At 40.3% G+C, this 24,889-nt stretch overlaps 1 protein-coding gene across 1 annotated transcript; it reads right to left on the bottom strand.

Annotated features, from left to right (window-relative positions):
* Nucleotides 1–7,354: 7,354 nt before the first annotated feature.
* On the bottom strand, nucleotides 7,355–24,680 carry LOC127568761 (leptin receptor gene-related protein). The gene is made up of 4 exons (XM_052012891.1): nucleotides 24,439–24,680; nucleotides 18,797–18,872; nucleotides 16,469–16,655; nucleotides 7,355–9,749 (listed from the first exon to the last, which is right to left on the bottom strand). Exons 1-4 carry the CDS (start codon nucleotides 24,452–24,454, stop codon nucleotides 9,633–9,635), a joined length of 396 nt encoding a protein of 131 aa, XP_051868851.1. The 5' UTR covers nucleotides 24,455–24,680; the 3' UTR covers nucleotides 7,355–9,632.
* Nucleotides 24,681–24,889: the final 209 nt, after the last annotated feature.

Below are 24,889 nucleotides of genomic sequence, written 5' to 3' on the forward strand. Positions count from 1 at the left end.
AAGTAGACCATCTGGTCCATCGAGCCTGCTCTGCCATTCACTAAGATCACGGCTGATCTGGCCGCGGATTCAGCTCCACCTATCTGCCTTTTCCCCATAACTCTTAATTCCCCTACTATGCAAAAATCTATCTAACCGTGTCTTAAATATAGTTAGTGAGGTAGCCTCTACTGCTTCCCTGGGCAGAGAATTCCACAGATTCACTGCTCTCTGGGAAAAGCACTTCCTCCTCATCTCTGTCCTACATCTACTCCCCTGAATCTTGAGGCTATGTCCCCTAGTTCTAGTCTCACTTACCAGTGGAAACGACTTTCCTGCCTCTATCTTATATATCCCTTTCATAATTTTATATGTTTCTATAATATCCCCTCTCATTCTTTTGAATTCCAGCAAGTATAGTCCCAGGCGACTCAATATCTCATCGTAGGTTAACCTCCTCATCTCTGGAATCAACCTGGTGAACCTCCTCTGCACCACCTCCAAAGCCAGCATATCTTTCCTCAAGTAAGAAGACCAGAACTGCACTCAGTACTCCAGGTGCAGCCTCACCAGTACCCTGTACAGTTACAGCATAAGCTCCCTGCTCTTAAATTCAATCCCTCTAGCAATGAAGGCCAACATTCCATTTGCCTCCTTGATAACCTATTGCATCTGCAAACCAACCTTTTGCAATTCATGTACAAGCACTCCCAAGTTCCTCTGCACAACAGCATGCTGCAATCTTTCACAATTTAAATAATATTCCGATCTTCTATTTTTTCTTCAAAGTGGATGACCTTACATTTACCAACATTATACTCTGTCAGACTTGCCCACTCACTTATCTATATCTCTCTGCAGACTCTCCACATCTTCTGCACAATTTGCTTTTCCACTCAATTTAGTGTCATTAGCAAACTTTGATACGGTGCACTCGGTCCTCTCTTCCAAATCGTTAATATTGTGAACGGTTGCGGGCCCAGTACTGACCCCTGTGGCACTCCGCTCACCGCTGATTGCCAACCATAGAAACACCCATTTATCCCAACTCTCTGCCTTCTATTGGTTAACCAATCCTCTATCCATGCTAATACAGTACCCTCAACTCCATGCATTTGTATCTTATGGGTAAGTCTTTTAAGTGGCACCTTATCAAATGCCTTCTGGAAATCCAAGAATACAACATCCACCTGTTCCCCTCTAACCAGTGCAATCATTATATTCTCAAAGAACTCCAGTAAGTTTGTCAAACAGGACCTGCCCTTCCTGAATCCATGCTGCATCTGTCTGATGGAACCACTTCTATCCAGATGTCTCACTATTTCTTCCTTAATGATAGCTTCAAGCATTTTCCTGACAACAGATATTAAACTGACATATAGTTACCTGTCTCTTGCCTACATCCTTTTTTAAACAGTGGCATGACATTCACTGTCTTCCCAGTCTGCCGGGACCTGCCCAGAGTCCACAGAATTTTGGTAAATTATTACAAATGCCTCTACTATAACTTCCACCATTTCTTTCAGTACCCTGGCATGCAACCCATCAGGACCAGGGGACTTGTCTACCTTTAGGCCCACTAGTTTGCTCATCACTACCTCTTTAGTGACAGTGATTGCACAGAGATCTGCACCTCCCTCACATCCATAACATCTCTCTTTGCCATGTTAGACGTGTCCTCCACCATGAAAACTGACACAACATTGTCATTCAAGGCCTCGGCCATTTCCACATTACCCAATATTAATTCCCCCTTCTCATCTTCCAAGGGACCTATGTTCACTTTAGCCACCCTTTTCCACTTTATAAAATCTTTTACTGTTTTTATATTTTGTGCGAGTTTACTTTCATAATCTATCTTCCCTTTCCTTATTGCTTGCTTAAGTGGTTCTTTGTTGCTTTTTAAAGTTTTCCCAATCTTCCAGTTTCCTACTATTTTTGGTGACTTTGCATGCATGAGCTTTTAGCCTGATGCCCTTTTATTCCCTTAGTTATCCAAGGCTGGCTCTCCCCACCCTTAATGTTCTTGCTTTTAACTGGAATATACTTCTGTTGAGCACTGTGAAAAATCTCTTTGAAAGTCTTCCACTGTTCCTCAACTGTCCCACCATATAGCCTGAGTTTCCAGTCTACGCTAGCCAACTCTTCCCTCATCCTGTTGTAGTCTCCCTTGTTTAGATATAATACACTGGTATTAGATCAAACTACTGCACCCTCTATTTGTATGAGAAATTCAATCATACTGTGATCACTCTTTCCAAAAAGAGTGATTGTTAATTTTACCTGTCTCATTGCATAGGACCAGATCTAAGATAGCATTTTCCCTTGTAGGTTCAGTAACATGCTGTTCAAGAAAGCTATCATGGATACATTCTACAAAGTCCTCCTCAAGACTACCTTGACCAACTTGATTCGCCCAATCTATGTGCAAGTTAAAGTTCCCCCATGGAAACTGCAGTTCTATTTTTACATGCATCAGATATTTCTTGGTTTATTGCCTGTGCCACTGTAATGTTATTATTTGGTGGCCTACAGACAACTTCCACCAGTGATTTCTTCCCTTTACTATTCCTAATCTCTACCCAGATGGATTCAACATTCTGCTCCTAAGATCTTATATCATCTCTCACTATTGCCCTGATCTCATCCTTAATTAAGAGTGCTACCACACCTCCCTTACCTTACTGCCTATCCTTCCATATTACCTGATACCCTTGGATACTTATTTCCCAATCATTTCCACCTTGCAACCACACTTCTGTAATGACCATCAAATTATACCCCTTTGTACTGATTTGTGCCACAAGTTCACTGACCTTGTTTTGAATAAGACAGGCATTCAGATAAAGTGCCCTTGCATTCATTGTCCTTTGAGAATCTCATATCTTTGTGTCCTTTGCATTTGACTTTTCTATACTCCACTTACTTTTCTCTTTTCTAACTTTTGCTTTGGTCTTTGCATTGCTCCCGTCTTTCTGCATGGATTTCCATTCCCCTGCCACATTAGAATGGCAGAAGAAACTTGCACATGACACAAATCTCAGAATGATGGCAAAATATGAGGTAATAGACATTGGGCTGCTCAGATTAATTAAATGGACAGAACATAAGGGGGTCACCCATTGAAGACAGAAATACGAAATGGGAACTGCTCTACCATTCAAAAAGACCCTGGCTGCCCTGATGTTGGCCTCAGCTCTATTTTCCTGCCTGTACCCCATAACCTGTGATTACCCTTCAGTGCAAAATCTACCTCAGCCTTAAATACATTTAACAATTCAGCTTCAATAGTTCTCTGTGAAAAGGTATTCCTTCTTTTCTATCTTCAGTGGGTGACCCCCTAATTTGAAACTCTACTCTCTAGTTTTAGATTATTCCACAAAGGAAAAACCTCAGCACCTAACTCACCAAGCACCCACAGAATCTCTAAAGTTTCAGTAAGATCACCTCTCAACCATCTAGTACCCCATGAGTACAAGCCCAACCTGCTCAACATTTCTTTATTGGAAGCAACCTTATCTGAACTAACTTCAATGTAAATCTTAACCAAAACTGTACTCAGTATTCCAAGTGTGATTTCACCAATGCCCTGAATAGTTGTATCAAGCCTTCCTCACCTTTTTATAATGAAGATCAATATTCTATTCACCTTTACTACTTTTGTGCTCCATGCAGGAGGACACACAAATCTCTCTGTACTGCAACATTCAATATTCTCTCTTCATTGGATCAGTGGATAGATAATCTCACATTTCCCCACGTGCTGCTCCACACATTTGGACGATGCAATTTATAACAGAAGTGAGAAGTGGCCCATTTTGGCAGAAAGAATATGAATAGCAAATATAAACTAAATTAAAATATTCATCTTTGCTTTTAATGCTTCCACCACTTTGCCCCTGTCTTCCTATATCTGTTCTACCCTTTAACTATTTGAAATATCCTGGAATTCTTAACCTTCCAGATCCACCAATTTAATCTGTCCATCATGCCTTCATCTGTTAATTTGTTCAGTGCTTTTATTGTGTCTTTGTTAGTAGACTTGTAAATGATCGAAAGACTTTGAGGGATCAGGGCCAAAGTGACTTCAATCTTTTTTTATTACAAAGATATAAGAATATAGACTGTGTATCATTCAAGGGACAATATGCAGATCTTCTTTATTACAATATACATTATTGGTTATCATTTAAGTATTTATGACCAGTAATAAGGTGCACTGAATTCATAGGCAATTTGAAAATGCTTGATGGGAGTGACCAATAGCTCTGAATATGAGGAAATACCTAGCTTAAAAACCCAAACATTATGTTACGGACAAAAACTAAAAATATTCCTTCACCCAAATGCCAAAAAAACAAAATATTACTTCAGCCCAAGGCCACATTCAGTCCAGTTCATGCACAACCACATCCAAGTAGAATACATTTGCAGCTGCAATATGATGAAACGTGGTGACTTCATTAAACATATCTGAATATAAATTAGTCAAAATTGAAGATGATAATGAGAAGATAATGTACACTCCAGGTATTACCTGAACTTTCTAAAAGACAAGCTCCAAATTACTTAATGGTTTTCTGCTGTTTCTACCCTTATTTTCCTTTAGAACATTCTGTCTCCAACAACAATCAAAGGATTCATTTTGTTTATAATCAGCACAGTAGTTTCCCTGTGCTCGAGATGAATGAGGAAGAGCTATATTCATCCAAATGGTGAGCTGAAAGCTATACTTAACAGTTATTATACTAGACAGTAACTTTGGTTTCCAATTTATTCACACTAAATATAATTGAAGTGAAAAGGCCCACATTCACTAATCACATTACTTTCAACACCCCCAGGTTTTAGAGAGAGCAAGCTGGGTGCCTTCACCCATAATGTTGCAATTAATCCACACGTCACAAATTATGCCAATTTTGCTATTGAAATAGGACGTCAAATCCTCCTGAGTTTCACTGTGCCTTCAGTGTCCAGCTGCTTCATGGACTTGGAGAGGAATATAAATGCATGTTCCAAAATATACAAGGGGTGCTGGTCACCAGCCTGATGATGCGCTTTTAAAGGACTGAATAGTTTTCTTTTCCCAATCTAAAATTGTGAATGGTGTTACATTAACCTTCACAGGTTTACTTTCATATAAGAGAGTTCCATATTGCAATCAACATGCTTCTTTACTAGTACAAGAGCTCCTCAGCCAATATATTACTGTGCACTCACTGCTGTTCAGCATCCATCTTTACTATCCAGCACTGATGTTGTTGAATGTAGGAGTATCATATTGATGAATGTGAAGCGTTATACAAAAAGGTTAAAGAAGCAAATGTAAATGTTGAAAATCAATAAAAACATCTAAAAAATGCAGAAAATTTGAAATAAAAACAGAAAATGCTGGAAATACTCAGCAGGTCAGGCCGCATCAGTAGAAAGAACAACTGTGTTAACATTTTAGGCCACAGACTCTTCGCCTGAGCGCCAAACCCTGGTTAATTCCTCCACTGAAACATAGGAGAGGAGCCTTGCACTAAATATCCAGAAGATGAAAGTCCTTCACCAGTCTGCCCCCATTGCTCAAATCACTCCTTTATAATCAAGATCCATGAGAACTCGATCAAAATAATCAGTTCCCATAACTCAGGAGGCACCTATCAGCGAAGAAAGGCAATGATGAGAAGATTCCTCACCTCTGAAACACCAATATAGCCTTCATATGCCAGCTGCAAGGTGTTCGAAGACCAAGATCTCAGATCGCAGACCAAGATCGCAGCAGTGATCCAAACCTTCTGCTTGGATGGGAGGTATAAATAATTTAGTTATTGCCTCAAAGCAGTGGAGAGAAACCAGTTACCTCCACAAAACCATCCAAATCCATTTGCAGGATAGGCAAACCAGTCGGCATCCTCTCCCAAGCCAACATACCTGTTGGAGAACAGACCACATCATCTGCATGGAGACACAGGAGACTACAGATGGTGGAATCTGGAGCAACATACAAGATGCTGGAGGAACTCAGCAAGTGAAGTAGCATCTATGGATGTTTTGAGTCAAGACCCTTCCTTCACCTGTCCAGATGAAGATTGGAGACAGCTGCTGGAACAGATAAGCAGCAGGAGCACAAAAGGTTACAAGTGCTGGAATCTGATAAATAAAGGTGAGAATGGGAAAAATTACGGGAGAAGTGAATGGCAGTTGGAACCGGGCAGGGGAAAAAAAGTGACAGAGGGGGGAGTGGGTGGGTGATAAAGAGAGAGAGGGATCTAGAAAAGGGAGAGAAGTGACAGAAGTGGTCCACATTAATTTGGGAGCAGGGTGATAGTTGGTGGCGAAGGTGCTAAAATTGATGAGTGCTGCACGGGTGCAAGCAGCAGCAGCACCAATGCAGTCAATGTAATGGAGAAAAGGTTGGGCAGTGGGAGAAAGTTTGGAACTGGGGCTATTTCACATGGCCAACCAAAAGGACAGGCATAGCTAGAGTCCATACATGTGTCCATGGCTACACCTTTGATTTATGGTAACTGACATGAATCAAAAGAGAAGTCGTTCAGGGTAAGAACAAGTTCAGCCAGGCGGATGAGAGTGTTGGTGGTGGGGAACTGATTGGATCTTTGTGGTAGAAACAAGCGGAGGCTTTAAGACCCTCCTGATGGGGGATGGAGTATAAAGACTGGACATCCATAGTGAAGATGAGGCAGTGGGGGCCAGGGAATCCAAAGTTGTCTGAATGGTGGAAGGAACATGAGGTGTCCTGGATGTGGGTGGGAAGGGAAGGGAATGGACAAGGGGAGACAGGATGGAGTTGAGGTATGAGGAGAGAAGTTTGGTGGGGCAAGAGCAGGCAGAAACAATGGGCCCAACAGGACAGTCCTGTTTGTGGACCTTGGGTAAGAGATAGAAGCGAGAAGTGTGGGGTTGAAGTGCTATCAGGTTAGAGACAGTGGAGGGGAAATCTTCTGATGTGATGAGATCTTTGACAGTGCGAAAGATGATGACCTGGTGTTCATTGGTGGGATCATAGTCTAGGAGTTGGTAAGAGGAGGTAGCCAGGAGCTGTGTCTTGCCTCTGAAAGGTGGAGGTCAGTCTGCCAGACCAAAATGGCACTGCCCTTATCTGCAGGTTTGATGGCTGATCCTGTTACTGCAGCTCCTCATAAGCAAGGGCCCAAAGCATGGAAATACCAATAAATTGACCCAAGTAACTTATGTCAGAAATAGAAATATATATTGGTGTAGAATTGTTGAGATTAGAGCACATTGTTAAAAGAAAATAATTGAAGATTTAATCTGCTTCCAACCACATCTTATTTTAATATAGTTAATATCAGTGTTGAAATGGGAAGATGTTCCATTTCCCAGTATTAACCCCTCTGACAAACAATTCAAGTAACAAAAAAAGTTGCATTTTATTGGCTTACATTTAAATTCAAACACAAAACTGTATAAGAGTCAATTTGAGATATCAGCCAAGTTCATCATTCTACAATTAGTTTAATTTACAAGGTATGCAGTGGAAAAAGTATTGAAAATGTATTGACAATAACATTCAGTAAACAATTTACATACAAAAGTTTAAAAGCAATCTGTGGCATTTGAAGCTTACAATATTCTTACATAGTCATAATAAGGAACTTCAACCAAAGGGGAACCCCATTTAGCAAAAAAAATTCTCGCCTCCACAAAAAATCTATTTAAAAATGTCCTCTAAATTTAAAGATGAATAATTAATGCTATTCTTGAACATTTTACTTGTATCAAATGAACAACAGGAATAGTCAAAACAAGTTTCCAACTTAGTGCAACATTTAAACAATCCAAAGGTGAGGAACTGATTCATGACCCACGCCCTGCCAGCAAATTAATAATGCTGATTATTTTGCACACAATATTTCAGTTTCTATATAAACAGTGACTAAAGAGCATCATTTAAGAGGGGCATAAATCTTCATTCCCTAATTATTTTAAAGCTATAATATTTAATAAAGGTTTGGTTTACAATTTAGCTTTTCCAGACTATGATTTAAGATATTAAACAGACAAATAACACAATGGGAAAGATAACTGACTTCAGAATGTTTTTCTCCAATTAGCTTTTGGCTGCATTTCAAGTAACGAGGCCAAACATAATTTGGGAAATATTAATGTATGAATATGAAAACTATGTTTTAAATACTTAATGCCTGCATTGAATAAGCAGACAAATATCATACAAACATATCAGACATTCATCTAATATTATCAAACTCTAGCTTTTATAATTTCATTAGACAAATGCTAAAATGTGTAGTCAAAGCTTCTTCCAAAAAAAAAGCATGCTCCGTGGACAAGCCTGCAAGTTACAAAATTATTCTGGAAACAGTGGAAACAAATACAGAAATTGTCAAGGTGGTCACATGATTTAAATTTAATGAATTTCTTAATCTTGGTTCCATTTGGGGAAAGAAAACACCAGTAAATGTTATCAACACTAGTTGGTACAGCATTGTGGCAATGAGATACCATAAATATGGCATTAAATGCTGTATTTATTCATAGATCTTTGGGCTTGGCTTAATATTGAAATTAAACCTTTCATGAAGGGTACAAAATATCCATAATTTACTGTCAAATTATTGTTTGCAAATACTACACAATGTAATCTGTGTCAATGTTCCCATAATCCCATCACATACTATTCAGATATTTAAATTTCAAAAGTCTGTTTCAACTGGGCGCAGCATATGCGTAGTGGAGACGTGCCTTTTTACATAAACTTTAATGTTGATACATAGATGAAACAATAAATGTCTGTATTTAGTCAAATAATCCATTCTTCAAAATATGACATTGTCAGTATTAGAAAGGGTAGAACACTTCTTACAATACAAAAGTTGTCAAGAATTTTTTGAGTAGTGCTTCTGTTGCTAAGCATTTCAAACCCTTTGATTTGCATATAGCTACTAAAAGAAAGATCCTGTAGATCTTAAATACATTGCATTTTAAATAATACAATCTGATTCTTAAAGCATTATGAATCTTTATATAAGCATATCAAAATGGCAAAGACAAACTTCTAAAAGAGCAAATGGTGGCATTCTATTCATTGAAAAGAATATATAGTTGCTCAGCACTGTAAAAGCTCTGACACCAAGTAAATGCCAGGTCAATAATGATAGTCTTTTGCCTAAGGAGAGGCAGGACAAATAACTAATTACTCGACAGGATTTACAGTATATCTCCCTATACCTCCAGAGTGGGCCAAGTGTAAATCCCCAAGTCAACTATAATTAACATAATCACGCCACCTATCACGTCAGAACTCCTCTATTAGTTTTTTTAATACAATGTATTAATGAAAAATCTGATGCACATTTCAAGGGCCAAGGAGTATTTTCTCCTCTCAACTGAGTAGATGTAATCATGCACCCTAGATTTTGTTCATTGGCTGACACAAGCAAATATTTGCAGTTCAAGTAAAATTACCATTTTGGAAATACGACTTGTTATTAAAGACCTAGGTCAAGAAATAACTAAATATATTAATGAATCTTGGGTCTTAATGCTTAGTTATTTTTCAATGTTGCATTTACAGATAGTATACACTGCACTTTACAGTTGGAGTTTTAGTAAGTTCAGCTTCAATGCTAATCAAAGGGTCATCATATCCAGGGTCCATCACATTACCACTGCTCCCAACTAAAGTCATCCCCTCTACCAAACACTAGGAAAAAGCCCAAAATGGTGAGAAAGATTACTGCATTGCCTGCCAGCACGAGTCCACAGGCTCCCCACTGGATCTGAAATATGAAACACAGGATAGCAATCTCAACATAATAGATTTTAAAAATTGAACATTACCTGTACCCTACTGCAGCATGCACATTCAAATTAATACTTCAGGACAAAGTAGCTGTTATTAATTGCTGGCTCAGTTCTGATCTTTTCATATGCTTGCTCTCCATAATGAAGAAAATTATTCCCATTGAAGCCTGCATATTGAGTGAACTAAGGCAATATGCAAACTAGGTATTTTTTAAAATGAGAGTTGACCAGATGGAAAATACCTCAGATGATAATTCATGGGTCAACGAAGTAATTAACATTTACTTCAACATATTTACTGGATTACACAGCAATTCAAATAAAGAGTTATATTTATGTTTTCTCTTTAATATAAGGTGCATCAATTTCAATCATTTTTTTTAACCTTATTTTTGCTGGTACATTTCAAAAGCCTGAGCTAAATTTTCTCTCCGAACATGAAGATATAAGGACTGACAACAGGAAATAAAGGTACTGTTGGTTTAAATGAGACTTGCGTCAGTGGTAGGGAAATTATTGCAGAAAATCCTAAGGGATAGTGTTTAGGCATATTTGGAAAGGCAGGGGCTGATCAAAGATAGTCAGCATGGCTTTGTGCAGGGGAATTTGACTTTTTTTTTTAAAAGAGAGAGGTAACTAAGTAGATTGCTTAAGGCAGGGCGATAGACATTTCTTTGTCTTTCTTTCTGATTTTTCCTTTAGTGCCAGGCCAGAGTAGTTAGAATGGCTCCACGGTCAGTGGTGTGTTCATCTTGTGAGATGTGGGAGTTCTGGGAGGCCTCCAGTCTCCCTGATATCTACACATGCACAAGGTGCATCCAGCTGCAGCTCTTTACAGACTGTGTTAGGGAACTGGAGCTGCAGCTGGATGACCTTCGGCTCCTACGGGATAACGAGGAGTTCACAGATAAGAGCTATAGGGAGGCAGTCACTCCTAAGTTGCAGGAGGCAGGTAGCTGAGTGACTGTCAGGAGAAGGAAAGAGAATAGGCAGGTAGTGCAGAGTACCCGTGGCCACTCCCCTGAATAACAGGTATACCATTTTGGATACTGTTAGGGGGGGACGACCGACCAGGGGAATGCCACAGTGACCAGGTCTCTGGCACTGAGCCTGGTTGTGTGGCATGTTGCCTCCTGGGTGCCAGGGTCAAGGACATCTCGGATTGGGTCCACAGCATTCTGAAGGGGGAGGGCAAACAGCCAGAGGTCGTGGTACATATTGGTACCGATGACATAGATAGGAAGAGAGATGAGGTCCTGAAAAGGGAATATAGGGAGCTAAGTAGGAAGCTGAAAAGCAGGGCCTTAAGGGTAGTAATCTCTGGATTGCTGCCTGTGCCATGCGCCAGTGAGAGTAAGAATAGGTTGATTTGGCAGATGAATGCGTGGCTGAGGAGTTGGCGCAGGGGGCAGGGTTTCAGATTCGTTGATCATTGGGATCTCTTCTGGGGAAGGTACGACTTGTACAAAAGGGATGGGTTACACCTGAACTGGCAGGGTACCAATATTCTTGTGGGTAGGTTTGCTAGAGCTGTTGGGGAGGGTTTAAACTAGTTTGGTAGGGGGATGGGAACCAGAGTGATAGATCAGAGGTTGATGCATTTAGTGTACAAGTAGATGAAGAGTGTAGAAAGACTGAGGAAGGATAGGCAGTTGAAAGGGCAAAATTGCAGTCAGTTGGATGGGCTAAAGTGTGTCTACTTTAATGTGAGAAGTATAGGAACAAGGGTGATGACCTTAGAGCATGGGTAAGTACATGCTGTGGCCATTACATTTACAAGGGCAGGAATGGCTGCTGGATATTCCGGGGTTTAGATGTTTCAAAAGGGACAATGATGGAGATAAATGAGGTGGGGGAGTGGCTTTGCTGATCAGGAACAGTGTCACAGCTGTAGAAAGGGAGGATGTCCTAGAGGGATCATCCACCGAGTCAGTGTGGATGGAAGTCAGAAACAGGAAAGGAGCAATCACTCTTTTGGGAGTATTCTACAGACTGCCCAGTAGCAGCAGAGACACTGAGGAGCAGATCAGGAGGCAGATTTTGGAGAGGTGCAAAAAATAACAGGGTTGTTGTCATGGGTGATTTCAACTTCCCTAATATTGATTGACAACTCCTTAGTGTAATGGGGATTGATGGGGCAGAGTTTGTTAGGTGTGTCCAGGAAGGATTCCTGACACAGAACGTGGACAGGCCGACCAGAGGAGAGGCCATGCTGGACCTGGCAATGAGTCTGATCAGGTTTCAGATCTCTCGGTGGGAGAGTATTTTGGAGAGAGTAACCATAACTCCTTGACCTTTACCATCGCCTTGGAGAGGGATAGGAGCAGACGATATGGGAAAGTATTTAATTGAGGGAGGGGGAATTATGATGCTATTAGGAGGGAACTTGGGAGCATAAATTGGGAACAGATTTTCTTGGGTAAGTGCACACGGAAATGTGGAGGTTGGTTAGGGAGTACTTGCATGGGATTCTGGATCGGTTTGTCCCATTGAGGCAGGGTAAGGATGGTAGAGTAAGGATGGTAGAGCAAAGGAACCATGGTTGACAAGAGATGTAGGATATCTTGTCAAGAGGAAGGAAGAAGCTTACCCAAGGTTTAGAAAGCAAGGATCAGACAGAGCTCTGGAGAGTTACAAGGTACCAGGAAGGAGCTTAAGAATGGACTTAGGAGAGCTAGAAGGGGGCATGAGAAAGCCTTGGTGAGTAGGATTAAGGAAAACCTCAAGGCATTCTACATTTGTGAAGAATAGGATGACTAGAATGAGGGTAGGACTGATCAGGGATAAAAAGAGGATAAATGGGCCTGGAGTCGGAAGAGGTAGGGGAGGTCCTTAATGAATACTTTGCTTCAGTGTTCACCACTGAGAGAGACCTTGACATTTGTGAAGATGGCGTACAACAGGCTGATACGCTAGGGCATGTCAATGTGAGGAAAGAGGATGTGATGGAACCTTTGAAAAACATTAGGATAGATAAATCACTGGGGCCGGATAGGATATATCGAAGGTTATTACGGGAAGCGAGGGAAGAGATTGTTGCACTTTTGGCGATGATCTTTGCATCCTCACTGGCCACAGGAATAGTGCCAGCTGATTGGAGGGTGACAAATGTTGTTCCTTTGTTCGAGAAAGGGAGTTGGGACAACCCTGGGTGTTATAGGCCAGTGAGTCTTACTTCAGTGGTGGGCAAATTACTGGAGAAGATTCTTAGAGACAGGATGTATGGGCATTTGGAGAAGCATAGGCTGATTAGGGACAGTCAGCATGGCTTTGTGAGAGGCAGGTCATGCCTCACAAGCCTGATTGAATTCTTTGAGGATGTAACAAAGCACATTGATGAAGGTAGAACAGTAGATGTGGTGTACATGGATGTTAATAAGGCGTTTGATAAGGTTCCTCATGGAAGCCTCATTCAGATAGTAAGGCGGCATGGGATCCAGGGAAACCTGGCTGTGTGACTTCAGAATTGGCTCGCCCACCGAAGACAGAGTGTGGTGGTAGATGGAGCATATTCTGACTGGAGGTCGGTAACCATTTCCGCAGGGATCTGTTCTGGATTCTGGGTCCCCTGTTCTTTGTGATTTTTATAAATGACTTGGATGAGGATGTGGAAGGGTTAGTAAGTTTGCTGATGATACAAAGGTTGGTGATGTTGTGGTTCATGTAGAAGTTTGCTGTAGGTTACAACAGGACATTGATAGGATGCAGAGCTGGGTTGAGAAGTGGCAGATGGAGTTCAACCTGGAAAAGTGTGAAGTGACACACTTTGGCAGATCAACTTTGAAGGCAGAATACAAGGTTAATGGCAGGACTCTTAGCAGTGTGAAGGAACAGAGGGATCTTAGGGTCCACATTCATAGATCCCTCAAGGTTGCCACGCAGATCGATAGGGCTATTAAGAAGGCATATGGTGTATTGGCCTTCATTAGTCGGGGTATTGAGTTCAAGAGCCGTGAGGTAATGTTGCAGCTCTATAAAACTCTGGTTAGACCACACTTGGGAGTATTGCATTCAGTTCTGATCACCTCATTATAGGAAGGATGTGGAAGCTTTAAAAAGGGTGCAGGGGAGATTTACCAGGATGCTGCCTGGATTGGAGAGCATGTCTTATGAGGATAGGTTGAACGAGCTAGGGCTTTTCTCTTTGGAGCAAAGGAGGATGAGAGGTGACTTGATCAAGGTGTACAAGATGATAAGAGGCATAGATCGAGTGGACAGTCAGAGACTTTTTCCAAGGGTGAAAATGGCTAACTTGAGGGAGCATAATTTTAAGGTGACTGGAGGAAGGTATGGGGAGGGGGGTGGGGAATGTCATAGGTAAGTTTTGTTTTACACAGAGAGTGGTGGGTGCATGGAACGCACTGCCAGCAGAGGTGGTGGAGGCAGATACATTAGGGACATATAAGAGACTCTTAGATGGACACATGAATGACAGAAAAGTGGAGGGCTATGTGGGAGGAAAGGGTTAGGTAGATCTTAGAGCAGGATAAAATGTCAGCACAACATCGTGGGCCAAAGGGCCTGTACTGTGCTGTGATGTACTATGTTCTATATGGACTCTAGCAAGGCACTTGACAAGGTTCTGCATTGTAGGCTGGTGCAGAAGGTTAATGCACATGGGAACAAAGATGAGCTGGCTAGTTGGATCCAAAATTGGCTTGGTGATAGGCAGCAGAGGGCAGTAGTGGAAGGATGATTGAAAGTCTGAGAGCAGTGGTGTACTGCAGGGATCTATGCTGGGACCCTTGTAGTTTGTAATATATATTAACAATACGTATGGATGGGAATGTAGGAGGTATTTTTTCAGTAAATTTGCAGATGACAGGAAAGTTGGTGTTGTGCATAGTGAGGAAGTTGGCTAAGGCTATAGCAGGATATTGATCAGATGGAAAGTCGGGCAGATCATTGGCAGATGGAACTTAACGAGTGTGAGGTGATGAATTTTGGGAAGTCAAATAAGGGTAGGACATATACAGTAAATGGTAGGGCAGGAAGGAATGTTGATGGACAGAGGACCTTGGCTTTCAAATCCATAGTTCCCTGAAAGTGGCAACACAGTGGACAGGGTGGTGAAGAAGACATACCGCATACTTGCCTTCATAGATTGAAGCATAGAAAATAAAATTTGGGATGTTATGTTACAAATTTACAAAACACTGGTTAGACATACTTGGAGTATTGGATCCAGTTTTGGACTGAAGGAGTTTTAGGGAGAGATTGGACAGCCTGGGTTTATTTTCCCTGGAGCAAAGGAGGCCAAGTGGTGACCTGATTGAGGTACATAAGATCTTAAGCAGCATAGATAGGGTAGACAGCCAAAATCTTTTTCCCATGGTAGGGGTATCAAAAAACAAGAGGGCATAGGTTTAAGGTAAGAGGAAGGAGTTTTAAAGGGGATTTGAGGGGAAAGTATTTTAAGAATAAAAAAAAAAATCACATGAAGTATTTGATAACTGGAATTTGCTGCCAGAGGTGGTGGTGGAGTTACATACAATCACTATGTTTAAGATACATTTAGACAGGCATTTAAATAGGCAGGGAATAGAAGGATACTGACCCAATGTGGGCAAATGGGATTAATATAGACAGGCAATAAAGTTGGTATAGATGTGATGGGCCAAAGGGCCAACTTCTGTGCTGTACAACTGTATCGGGTTAAGATAGGGTTAAGTAATCACCCAGTCTTCAGTTTCTAACCTTCAGTTATGCTGTCATGTGAATGGTACGATGAGGAGGGCATAATGGAAGAATTTTAAAAATGGATTTTAAGAGGTCATTTGTCTTGAAGCTGTGTTTCTTTCTCTGCAGATGCTGTCTGATATGCTGAGTTCCAAATTTGATGTTTTTAAATTATGATTTTCAGCAGTGTATACATAAAAAGGATTCTATTACGTTAACTGGTACACCAACCAAAGAGAAAATACTTATCTTAACCACACAAAATTATTTTTGTGCATGTATTAAGATGCTGATCTGCAGATCTGAAACTGTTTCTCTAAAATACTCAATGAAGGATAAGTGAGCATGTTGGAAACTGTAGTATATTAATACAAGTCTCAAACATTGAGTATTTTCTTTGACAAACTCAGAAGAAAAATGCTAAAAATGTATTCAATGTTTATAAGCTATTCTACTTCACTTCTGGATTCTTTGGCCAGTTTCTGCATTTTGTTTTATATAAATATCGATCCTCTCAACAGCATTACCCAAAAAGACTGTCAGTTTCTGCACATACAGAAATATCACCCAGTCCTACCTCACTGCTCTTTGAATTGCGAGAATGCTTGTTCAAAATTCAATAATGAAAGAGCAGAGATGATGTCCAAATAAATATTGGGAAGATACAGTCACCATCAAAAACTTCTTTTCTCAGTCATAAACTCCATCCCTCTCCCTGGCAACTATTTCTAATTAAACTAAGCTGTTTGCAACCTTCCTGTGATATTTCACCATGTTGAACTAATGACCACTGAGCTGCAGCATCACTAAGACCATCGACTTCCACCTCCATAATATTACAAGAACCAGTCCAGTTCAACTTTAAACAATGCCCTTATCCCTTCATTTCACCGTATACGAGGTTGATTTCCACCCTACAGCACAACTATCTTATTTTTGACAAGCATAAAATTACAAGCAGGTGATAAGGCAGAACGACAAGACATTTGTCAGTCAATGTTTAGGAAGGACTTACCACTGAAACTCGAGCAAGTATTATCGGGAGCCCAAAGGCAGAAACAACAATCCCTGTGGTGAAAAAATATGCAAGTTCACGACAGGCGCTGCTTGCTGCATCAGTGTCATCGCCCAATCTTCGTGCAATAAAGCTCGGGATAGGTGACAAGAAGTAAAATATCAGCACAAACAAGGGCCAGTAAACGCTGTAGTGGATTTAAATATGAAAATTAAAAATAATTAAAATAGTAAGACTTAAAACTTGTAATAAATTCTGCCAGCAAAAAGGTTTGTACGTGCCTCTAACTGAAGCCAGGTTTGATGCTGTCAATTATCGTCCCATAAAACCTCTCACTAAACAAACTTTCAAGACATTTAACAGAGGAAACTTACATTAGTGGCCATAATATAAGTAGAGCTAAAAAGTAGTAAGAAATTTAGGCAACAAATTCGAGGTTTGAGATCTTCAGATTGTAGCAAAAGAGCAACCGTGAGAAAGCTCGAATACCAAGATATGTTAACAAGGAATTATTACATTGCACTCTCTGATTGGTGGTTTCTACTGTCAATTCAAGTATAATTTGATCCCCATCCCTTTGGAATGCCAATTCTTTGATGGCAGAGGTCTTGAGCTTGTACTGTGCAGGTAGTCTCTTGATTAGACAAATGGAATGTAGTGAAATTATCAACTCCCAGAAATATGCAAACTGGAATACATGGTAGAGCAAAGAAGACAATGTGGAACGAGGAAGAGCAAAACAGCAGTTGGCTTGAACAAGAAACACAAAAGAAAGTAATGAATAAGGGAACATAGTAAAGTGTGGAATAGATATCACAACCCAAGTATAAGAATTTGATTGGTAGGAAAGTGGCAGCTGGACATCAGATCTGCACTTAGTCTCCTGCCCTGGATCTAGCTTCCCCAACCTCCTACAAAACCGTGAGACATTGACTTTCTTGCTCTCGAACTGGACAACTTCCAGTAATCTGTTCATACCATCAAACTCTTTTCAATGCTTTGTCCTTTCCCCAGTTCTACTGGATCCACTAAATCTTACAGAGTATTTCCCTGCATCCCCCAATCCCAGGTCCACCACCAGTTTTCTCTCATCATGGCTTCATCCTTAGGATACCTATCACAATATCCTATCAATTGCCCTCATCATAGGATTCTGTGTTTCTAGGGTCCTAGACCTCTAATTTGTCCTCAAAGCCATATCAGTCCACCCAGAATCCAGGCAGCATTTCCAATATCCCAAGATCACCACCAATGCTGATAAACTCATGACAAAAATACTATAAAGCAGAACATTATCCTTGAACCAAAACTTACCACACTTCAGATATTTTTGTTTAACAAGATAAAAGATTATAACGTGTAATTTTTTTTGTTGGCTTCTTCTGTTCTGAAGCTAGGAATTATGAGCACCTGCCCGCTTCCAAACTTCACTTATCACTTTCAATTAACTAATTGACTTGAAAATGTGCTTATTTACAACAATTAGACTTTGGGGCTTAAACAATAAAGTTCATTTTCAAGATAATCACATTGTGCCTACATAGTTACGTTCTGGGCTATATACAATATTGCTTTTGAGATCACAACACACACACACACACACACACACACACACACACACACACACACACACACACACACACACACACACACACACACACACACACACACACACACACACCCCATCCTATCTTGAGCAAGGACAGAGTCAGCTAAATGTATTTTTCAATTTTGCACTCACTTTTTGTTTTGAACTCCAATGCTGTCCCTTTCCAGAAGATATATGTTGGGGGTACAATTTAACTAATTCTCACTGTCTTACAGCACATCACCCAAGCACCAAATCTTCACGTGTGGATCTAAACAGTTTCCGGTCCATACATGATCGTAATCTCACCCAAATTATCACACTTCTGCAAGATTCACTGAACAGTAATCAGGACTCCTATTGGTTTCTCCACCCACCCCCACCAGCCTCCATGTGTTAATACTGATGATAACAATAGGATTGTCAAAGGAATGGATTTTAGACCGTCAGCAGTACACTAATCCATCTGGGAAACTAAACTTGCTTTCTGAGGGATTTTAAATGTTCAGACAATAAGCTCATCAGGTTTTCTTGTCAGTATGTGGTTTTGTTTCAACCTGCTGTTCTCTACAAATTTGAAAGCAAGATTGCAACTGCTAAAAAGTGACAGCAAATTACTGATTGTAACTTCTAATTTGTTAGAAACAGTCCCATGGAGGGAACAAACAACATACACAAAATCTAAAAAAAAGCATTTTCTTGTGAGAGTTTTAATGAAAAAGTAAAAGTCAGAACCTTACCCATATTGTTCAAGGGCACATCCTAACATGAGGAAAGTCAGGCCTATGGCACCACTGAAGGATAAACCAACCAGAGCTGCAAGAAAAATAGAGAGGGCAAGTCAACTACTCATGCATCTTATCTAGCATTTATATGATAAATTATTTACATAATGGGGATATTAGCCAATCTCACTGTTTCCACTTGATGGCATTCATCAAAAGTTGTTCACTGCGATTGTTGAATCTTCTCTCGACTTCAAGTTCTCTTCCATTACAAACTGCACATGTCGCATCTTATTTAATGAATGCCACAATGGTTTGCATTTCTCATAACTTCCAAACAATCTCTACTTTTCAAGTGTAATTTATCACATCCTATTCCAACTCTTTTTCCCCTCAGAACCTTAAAACTGCGGAATTAAATACGTTAAAGAGTTTGTGTGTTAAAATGCACACACTTTTGAACACAAACTAACTTTTAAATCTTGCTAGTGGGCTACGCTACAAGTCCCGATTCTTTCGGTTAAATTCAGTTAACAATCTGGAATTTAAAAAGTCAATAGCAATAATGACCACAAATCTGCCATCCTTAACAATCTGGCCTACATGCAACTCCTGATAAACCAATATGGTTGACGCTTACAAAGTTCTCAGAAATATACTGGTAAGTCACTAAGTTCATGGACAATTAGGGATGGGCAATAAATGCTGGCCTTGCAAATGACACCCAGATCCTGGAAGATGTATAAAAGTAAACATCACCAAGATTCAGCATGTACACTACACAGGCGACCCCTACATTATGGCTGTTCAGGTGATGGAAATTTGCCCTTACAGATTTCACAAATTACTACCCAAAGATTTGAGATACGGAATAAAATTCACTCTTACAGAACGTGGAAAAAAAACTAAATAAAAACTAAAAACAAAATTCTTTTTTCCATCTCGCACCACTTGTATTGCTGGATGTAAAACTCCCATGAACAGAATCAAGATGGATTTTGATACATTTTTTTTATTATAGTTTTTAAATTATTCTTTGATATATTTAAGAATTGCAATGATGCAGTCTTAAAATACAGCTTAAAATGGATTGAAGCATTTCAGTGACCACCAGTTCAAATCATGACCAGTCAGTAACCCAATTTTAAATAACAAAAGTAAAATACTTTTTATTTTAGTTATTTAAAGTGTATGAGATACACTTTCACATTTCTTAGTACATTAAAAGCTTTTAAAATTTGACCATTCATGTCCTTACACCCAAAGGCACCAGTTTAATTTTTGAGCTCCTCAAAAGCCCAAGGACTAGAAAATAAAACATGAGGATGTGGTCAGAGGACTGGAATCTTCTTTCTCTGAAAGATACACTGAAGAGCCATGTGATTGAAGCTTTCAAATTACAAAGACTTTGTCACGTAGAGGAGCAATTAGGTGTTCTTCAACTAGCTTGAGATAGCTGAAGAATAACTGCTGAGAACAGGGAGATCCAGGCAGAGTTAATGGCAAGCTTTGATGCCAAAGTCAAAGTCAATGACTTTGGTCTTCCCATTACTTAACGGTGGAAAACTTCAATCATATTTATAGACACAGCATCTTAAAAATCTGTTCAGTCTAATCCACTTTTTGAATCCTGCTTTAAAACCTTGGAGGTTAAAGCATTTCAAGTGTATTTTAAAGCTGGAGATATTTTCACTCAACAGGATGATCCAAAATAGTCAATGTTCTGGGATAAAACTGAGGTCCAGCAAAGCGTAGCGTAGTCAAGTCAGATATGTTGATGATGGCCAAGTGCATAGACACCAAGAATGCTTAAAATTGTGCCCAGTAAATGACCAATCAAATAGAAACAAGACTTTCGTTGGGCTAACTACACCAAGGATAGTTAAGTAGTCACTGACCTAATAACATGTGCCTATGTTTTAAAGAAAATGGATGGCCAAGAATTAAGCAACTGAGAAATACTGTTTTAAGACACCAATAAGAATTTTTCTAAGAGTGACAGAGAAGGACATCAAGGAATTGAGTTGTGACAGATAGTCATATCAATGAACAAGTCCAAAGGAGACAATACAGCACCACTACACGTCTTACCACTTAATAAGTCAGGCAGCATCTGTGGAAAGAGAAATACAGTTACCTCTTTAAGCTGAAGACAATTTGTCAGAACTGGAAAGGAGAGAAAACAGTTTCAAGTTAAAAAGGATAGGGGAATGATCAAAAGATCAAAGGGAGTATCTGATAGAGGCCAGGGTTGACCTGATAATAAGCTGTTCACAATAAGCTACTCCCTTCCCAACATCCAGGAATCACAGATGAAGCAGTGATTCATTTGTGCTTCTTCCAACCTAGTGTACTACATTCGGTGTTTACAACATAGTTGCCTCACATAGGAGGAAGAAAACACCATCTTCATTTGGTTTATAGAATCAACCCCGAGCCTCCAGTTACCTGTCACTTTAATTATCCATCATGCTCCACTCTGATCTGAATGCAGCTCTCTGCAATGTCCTAATAAGGCCCGACACAAGCTTGAGGAACAGTACCTCATCTTCCATCTACGCAGGCTACAGCCTTTGGGACTCAATATTGAATTCAAGAGTTTCAGGTAACTAGCTTTGTTTGTTCTGCAAAGATAATCCATCTATAATCTCTACTCAGTGTTTCTCTCCACTGACATTACCCGATCTGCTGGGTGTTTCCTACAGCTCCAACCTACCTTTCACAGTACTATATTAGCCTTTGTTTGTTTTCTCCCTCTGTAAATGCCCTCTTAAGTCTACCAACCAGATGGCTTCATCAACAGCTTATCACCATAGTAGCCCTAACCTCATCCTATCAGGAAAGCAGTAGAACTCTGACAATCCACTATCTGATTGTTTGGAAATCCCAATGGCTTGGCATCCAGCTTAATAGTGATACTTGCTGTCGCTCCCATTAAACTCACCTGATTCACTGGGGAAAAAAATATTACTACGTAATACTCAAAATAGGTATATTATAAGTGGGTTAGGGTTTTAACAGGAGTAACCTCTGGGAAACCTGCTAGTTTCGTGCAGCATGAAAATCGCAAGGGTGCCAGACTATCAGAGTGCATCTCCTTTATTTTGTCCAGCCCTCCTCCATCCTCTCTGCAACTTAAAACTAATTTCTTTTCTCAGTTTCCTAATTCAAACAATACATTATTTCTCTTTCCGCAGATGCTCCATGACCTGCTTAGTTTTTGTTTAAAAACAGATCTGCAGCATCTGCAGTTTTTTTTGACTTTCACTTCTGCTTTAAAGAGTAGCTTTCCTTTCACAAAAAGGATTATGTCTTATCAATTTTCTGCACCTTGAAAGATACTAAAAAGGAGAGTGATTTCTAACTGTGAATTGTTCCCTTCATAGAAACATCCTACTGTTACAAAATATTTTGATTTTAAATTAGATGTTTGCTTCATTTGTCACTCTTTTAAACACAAAGGAGATTCTGAAATTTAAAAAAAATCAGAAAATAGTGGAACTATATGGTTGAAGCTGGAATTATTCAGCTCACAGTTGAGAAGATTCAAGAGAGGCAAAGGTGTTCAAAATTATGAAGGGTTTCATCAGAGTACATAAAGCAATTTGGTTCCATTGTGGGACTGTCTGTAAACAAAACTGGGGATAAATTTACTCTATTTAATTTATTAGATTTTCCGTATCATTAAAAACCCATGTTTGATCACCTCTTAACCACCTCTAGTCCAAGAACTCATGATAATTGATATTTCAGTTGTTATAAACAGGGCTGAGATACAATAAAGGACCCTCAAAAATCATCTCTTTAGAAACAACATTCTCAACCACCCATCAGTCACAAAAACATCCATTCAACTTTACACTTTACTTTCTGCCACAAAGTCAATTTCGCATCCATACCAATAATTCCTTGGCTTCCTGTGTTATACTACTGAATGTATTCCTAACATCCAGAACTTCACCTACTACACTACCTTGATCAACCTTCTCCATTACCTCCCAAGAATTCAATCATTTCAGCCAAACACAATTTGCCTTTAAGAAATCCTTGATTTAGCTACTCCATTCAAAATGAAAATTTATTGTACCTGACAACTGTCACCAATAACTTGTCCATTAAAATATTAGACTGACTAGCTGCCTCCAATGTAACTATTTGCCTGATAACCTGTACAGGATGGGCAGTAATACTTCCCAACAAAATAATAAGGTCAATACCACACCACAAATTTTGTTCCCAAGTGTTATACTCAGCCATTCTGGTTATCATCAAACACAAACCAGACTGTTCACAACCTTGGCATCCTATCTGACTCGAACACAAGTTTCCAAATCCGCACCAACTGTATCACTTCCTATCTACAACAACACTTATTTATAGCTCACGTGCTGAAATGCCCAACCACGCCTTTGTTACTTCAGTTTGACTATTCCAGTGAACTCTTGGCTGAACCCTTTCTCCCACTCTACATAAACTTGAGACAACTTAAAACACTGCTGCCCATATTCTAACTCATACCGACCTACCTTATCTCCATGTTAAAGTTATCTGTTTTAATATTCGCTGAAGAGCTTATCCCTATCTCTGTAACCTTCTCCAACCCAGCAAATTTTCTTCCCAAGATGCTCTTGGAATTCCTCCACTTCTGGCACCTTATTGCTTTTTCATTGGCAACCTTGCCTACAAGTGCTTAACCTCGAATTCACTACCCACATCACTTTGTAGCTGAATACCCTAATAAAGATCCAGCTCTTTTACCTAGCTTTTGGCTAACCACATCTCCGTGCTCAGTTATCAGATTTGTGTAACAACAGTTAGAAGAGACTTGAGACATTGGCTTTACCAAAAGCATGATTTAAAAGTTGTTAATAACATCTGAATATACTCAAGGAAGGATCCTCATCCAAGCTAAACCCATCTTTTCTTAGCTGATGACAAACTAATTGTTTATTTGAAACATTTTCCCATGGTAGTGAGTAGCACACATTTTATCCCCATTAGAGCTATAAATGAAAACCGAGTTAACATTTCAGAACGAAAAAAAACTGCTAGAGAAACTCAGCGGATCAAGTCAACATCTGTAGAGGGAATTGTCCATTTTCCTCCACAGATGCTTCCTCAGTCGCTGAGTTCCCCCAGTAGTTTGTTTTTTTTTGCTCCAGATTCCTTTTCTGTCTAACATTTCAGAGCATTAAATAGGGAGGAAATTGAGTTCACTGAAGAATGCTTCAATAAATGCCTTGAAGATATTCGACAGAATGATACTGAGTGGTACAGAGCAGGAGGATCCCACATCCGATCCCACGTCCGATCCCCAGCCTGGCCCTGCACAAGGGGAGGAGGGAACACGCCCAAACAGTTGGAGGACGGGAGGGTGGAATCTCTCTCGCTGCTATGATGTGGGAATGGCACTCATTGTGCGAGCTCACGACTGAAGAGTGGCACTTGGGAGGAGTCCGGCTTGCTGACCAACAAGATCCGGCGTCGGAGGAGAGCCGAGGGTTTTCACTGTGAATATGATGACACTCAGTGCGACTCCCGCCGGAGCGGGAGCCCGGGGCCCGACCCCCACAATCTCAAGCGTCTCTACAGTGCTTGAGGCCGCACCGGGGTGATTCCAGGCGCCGTTCCGACGGCACTGATAAGGCGCATCCTACCTTTAATCCCCGCCATCTTCCTGCTGTTCCAACTCTGCTGCCACCCTTCCCCTACCAACTGAAAATCGTCCAATCAGTGACGCTGCCACAGGCGCAGCCACCCAATCTCTTCACCAATCAGCGAACACACACAGCCGAGCATCTATCCAATAGGCACTCGCAGCCTGCCGCTGGATTCGCCGCTTTGTGCTGCTGGAGCGGAGATCACCAATCCGCGAACCGTTCAGGATAGATAACCAATCACATGCAAGATTGGCCTGTCAGTCATTTCAATCGTTGCACCTCTTGGTTGTCCGTTCTAACCAATTGGCGGAATCCTTGTATGACTGACGCGGAGAGGATGCATCGTTATGGATTTAGCCAACCACTTCCCTTCAGTGCCACAATAAAGGGACTCGGATCAAAGTATGTGGCTGGCCATAGTAATTCGTAAGCAAATTTATTTTAATAA

The sequence above is a fragment of the Pristis pectinata genome, chromosome 3 (genome assembly GCF_009764475.1).
Source record: "Pristis pectinata isolate sPriPec2 chromosome 3, sPriPec2.1.pri, whole genome shotgun sequence".
Taxonomy (NCBI): domain Eukaryota; kingdom Metazoa; phylum Chordata; class Chondrichthyes; order Rhinopristiformes; family Pristidae; genus Pristis; species Pristis pectinata.

Excerpts from the sequence above, each read along its gene's own strand:
- LOC127568761 (XM_052012891.1), bottom strand. Across the intron at positions 16,656-18,796 it reads TGTGCCCTTGAACAATATGG|CGTTTACTGGCCCTTGTTTG; the intron begins GTAAGGTTCTGA and ends AATCCACTACAG. Across the intron at positions 9,750-16,468 it reads TACTTGCTCGAGTTTCAGTG|ATCCAGTGGGGAGCCTGTGG; the intron begins GTAAGTCCTTCC and ends TTCATATTTCAG.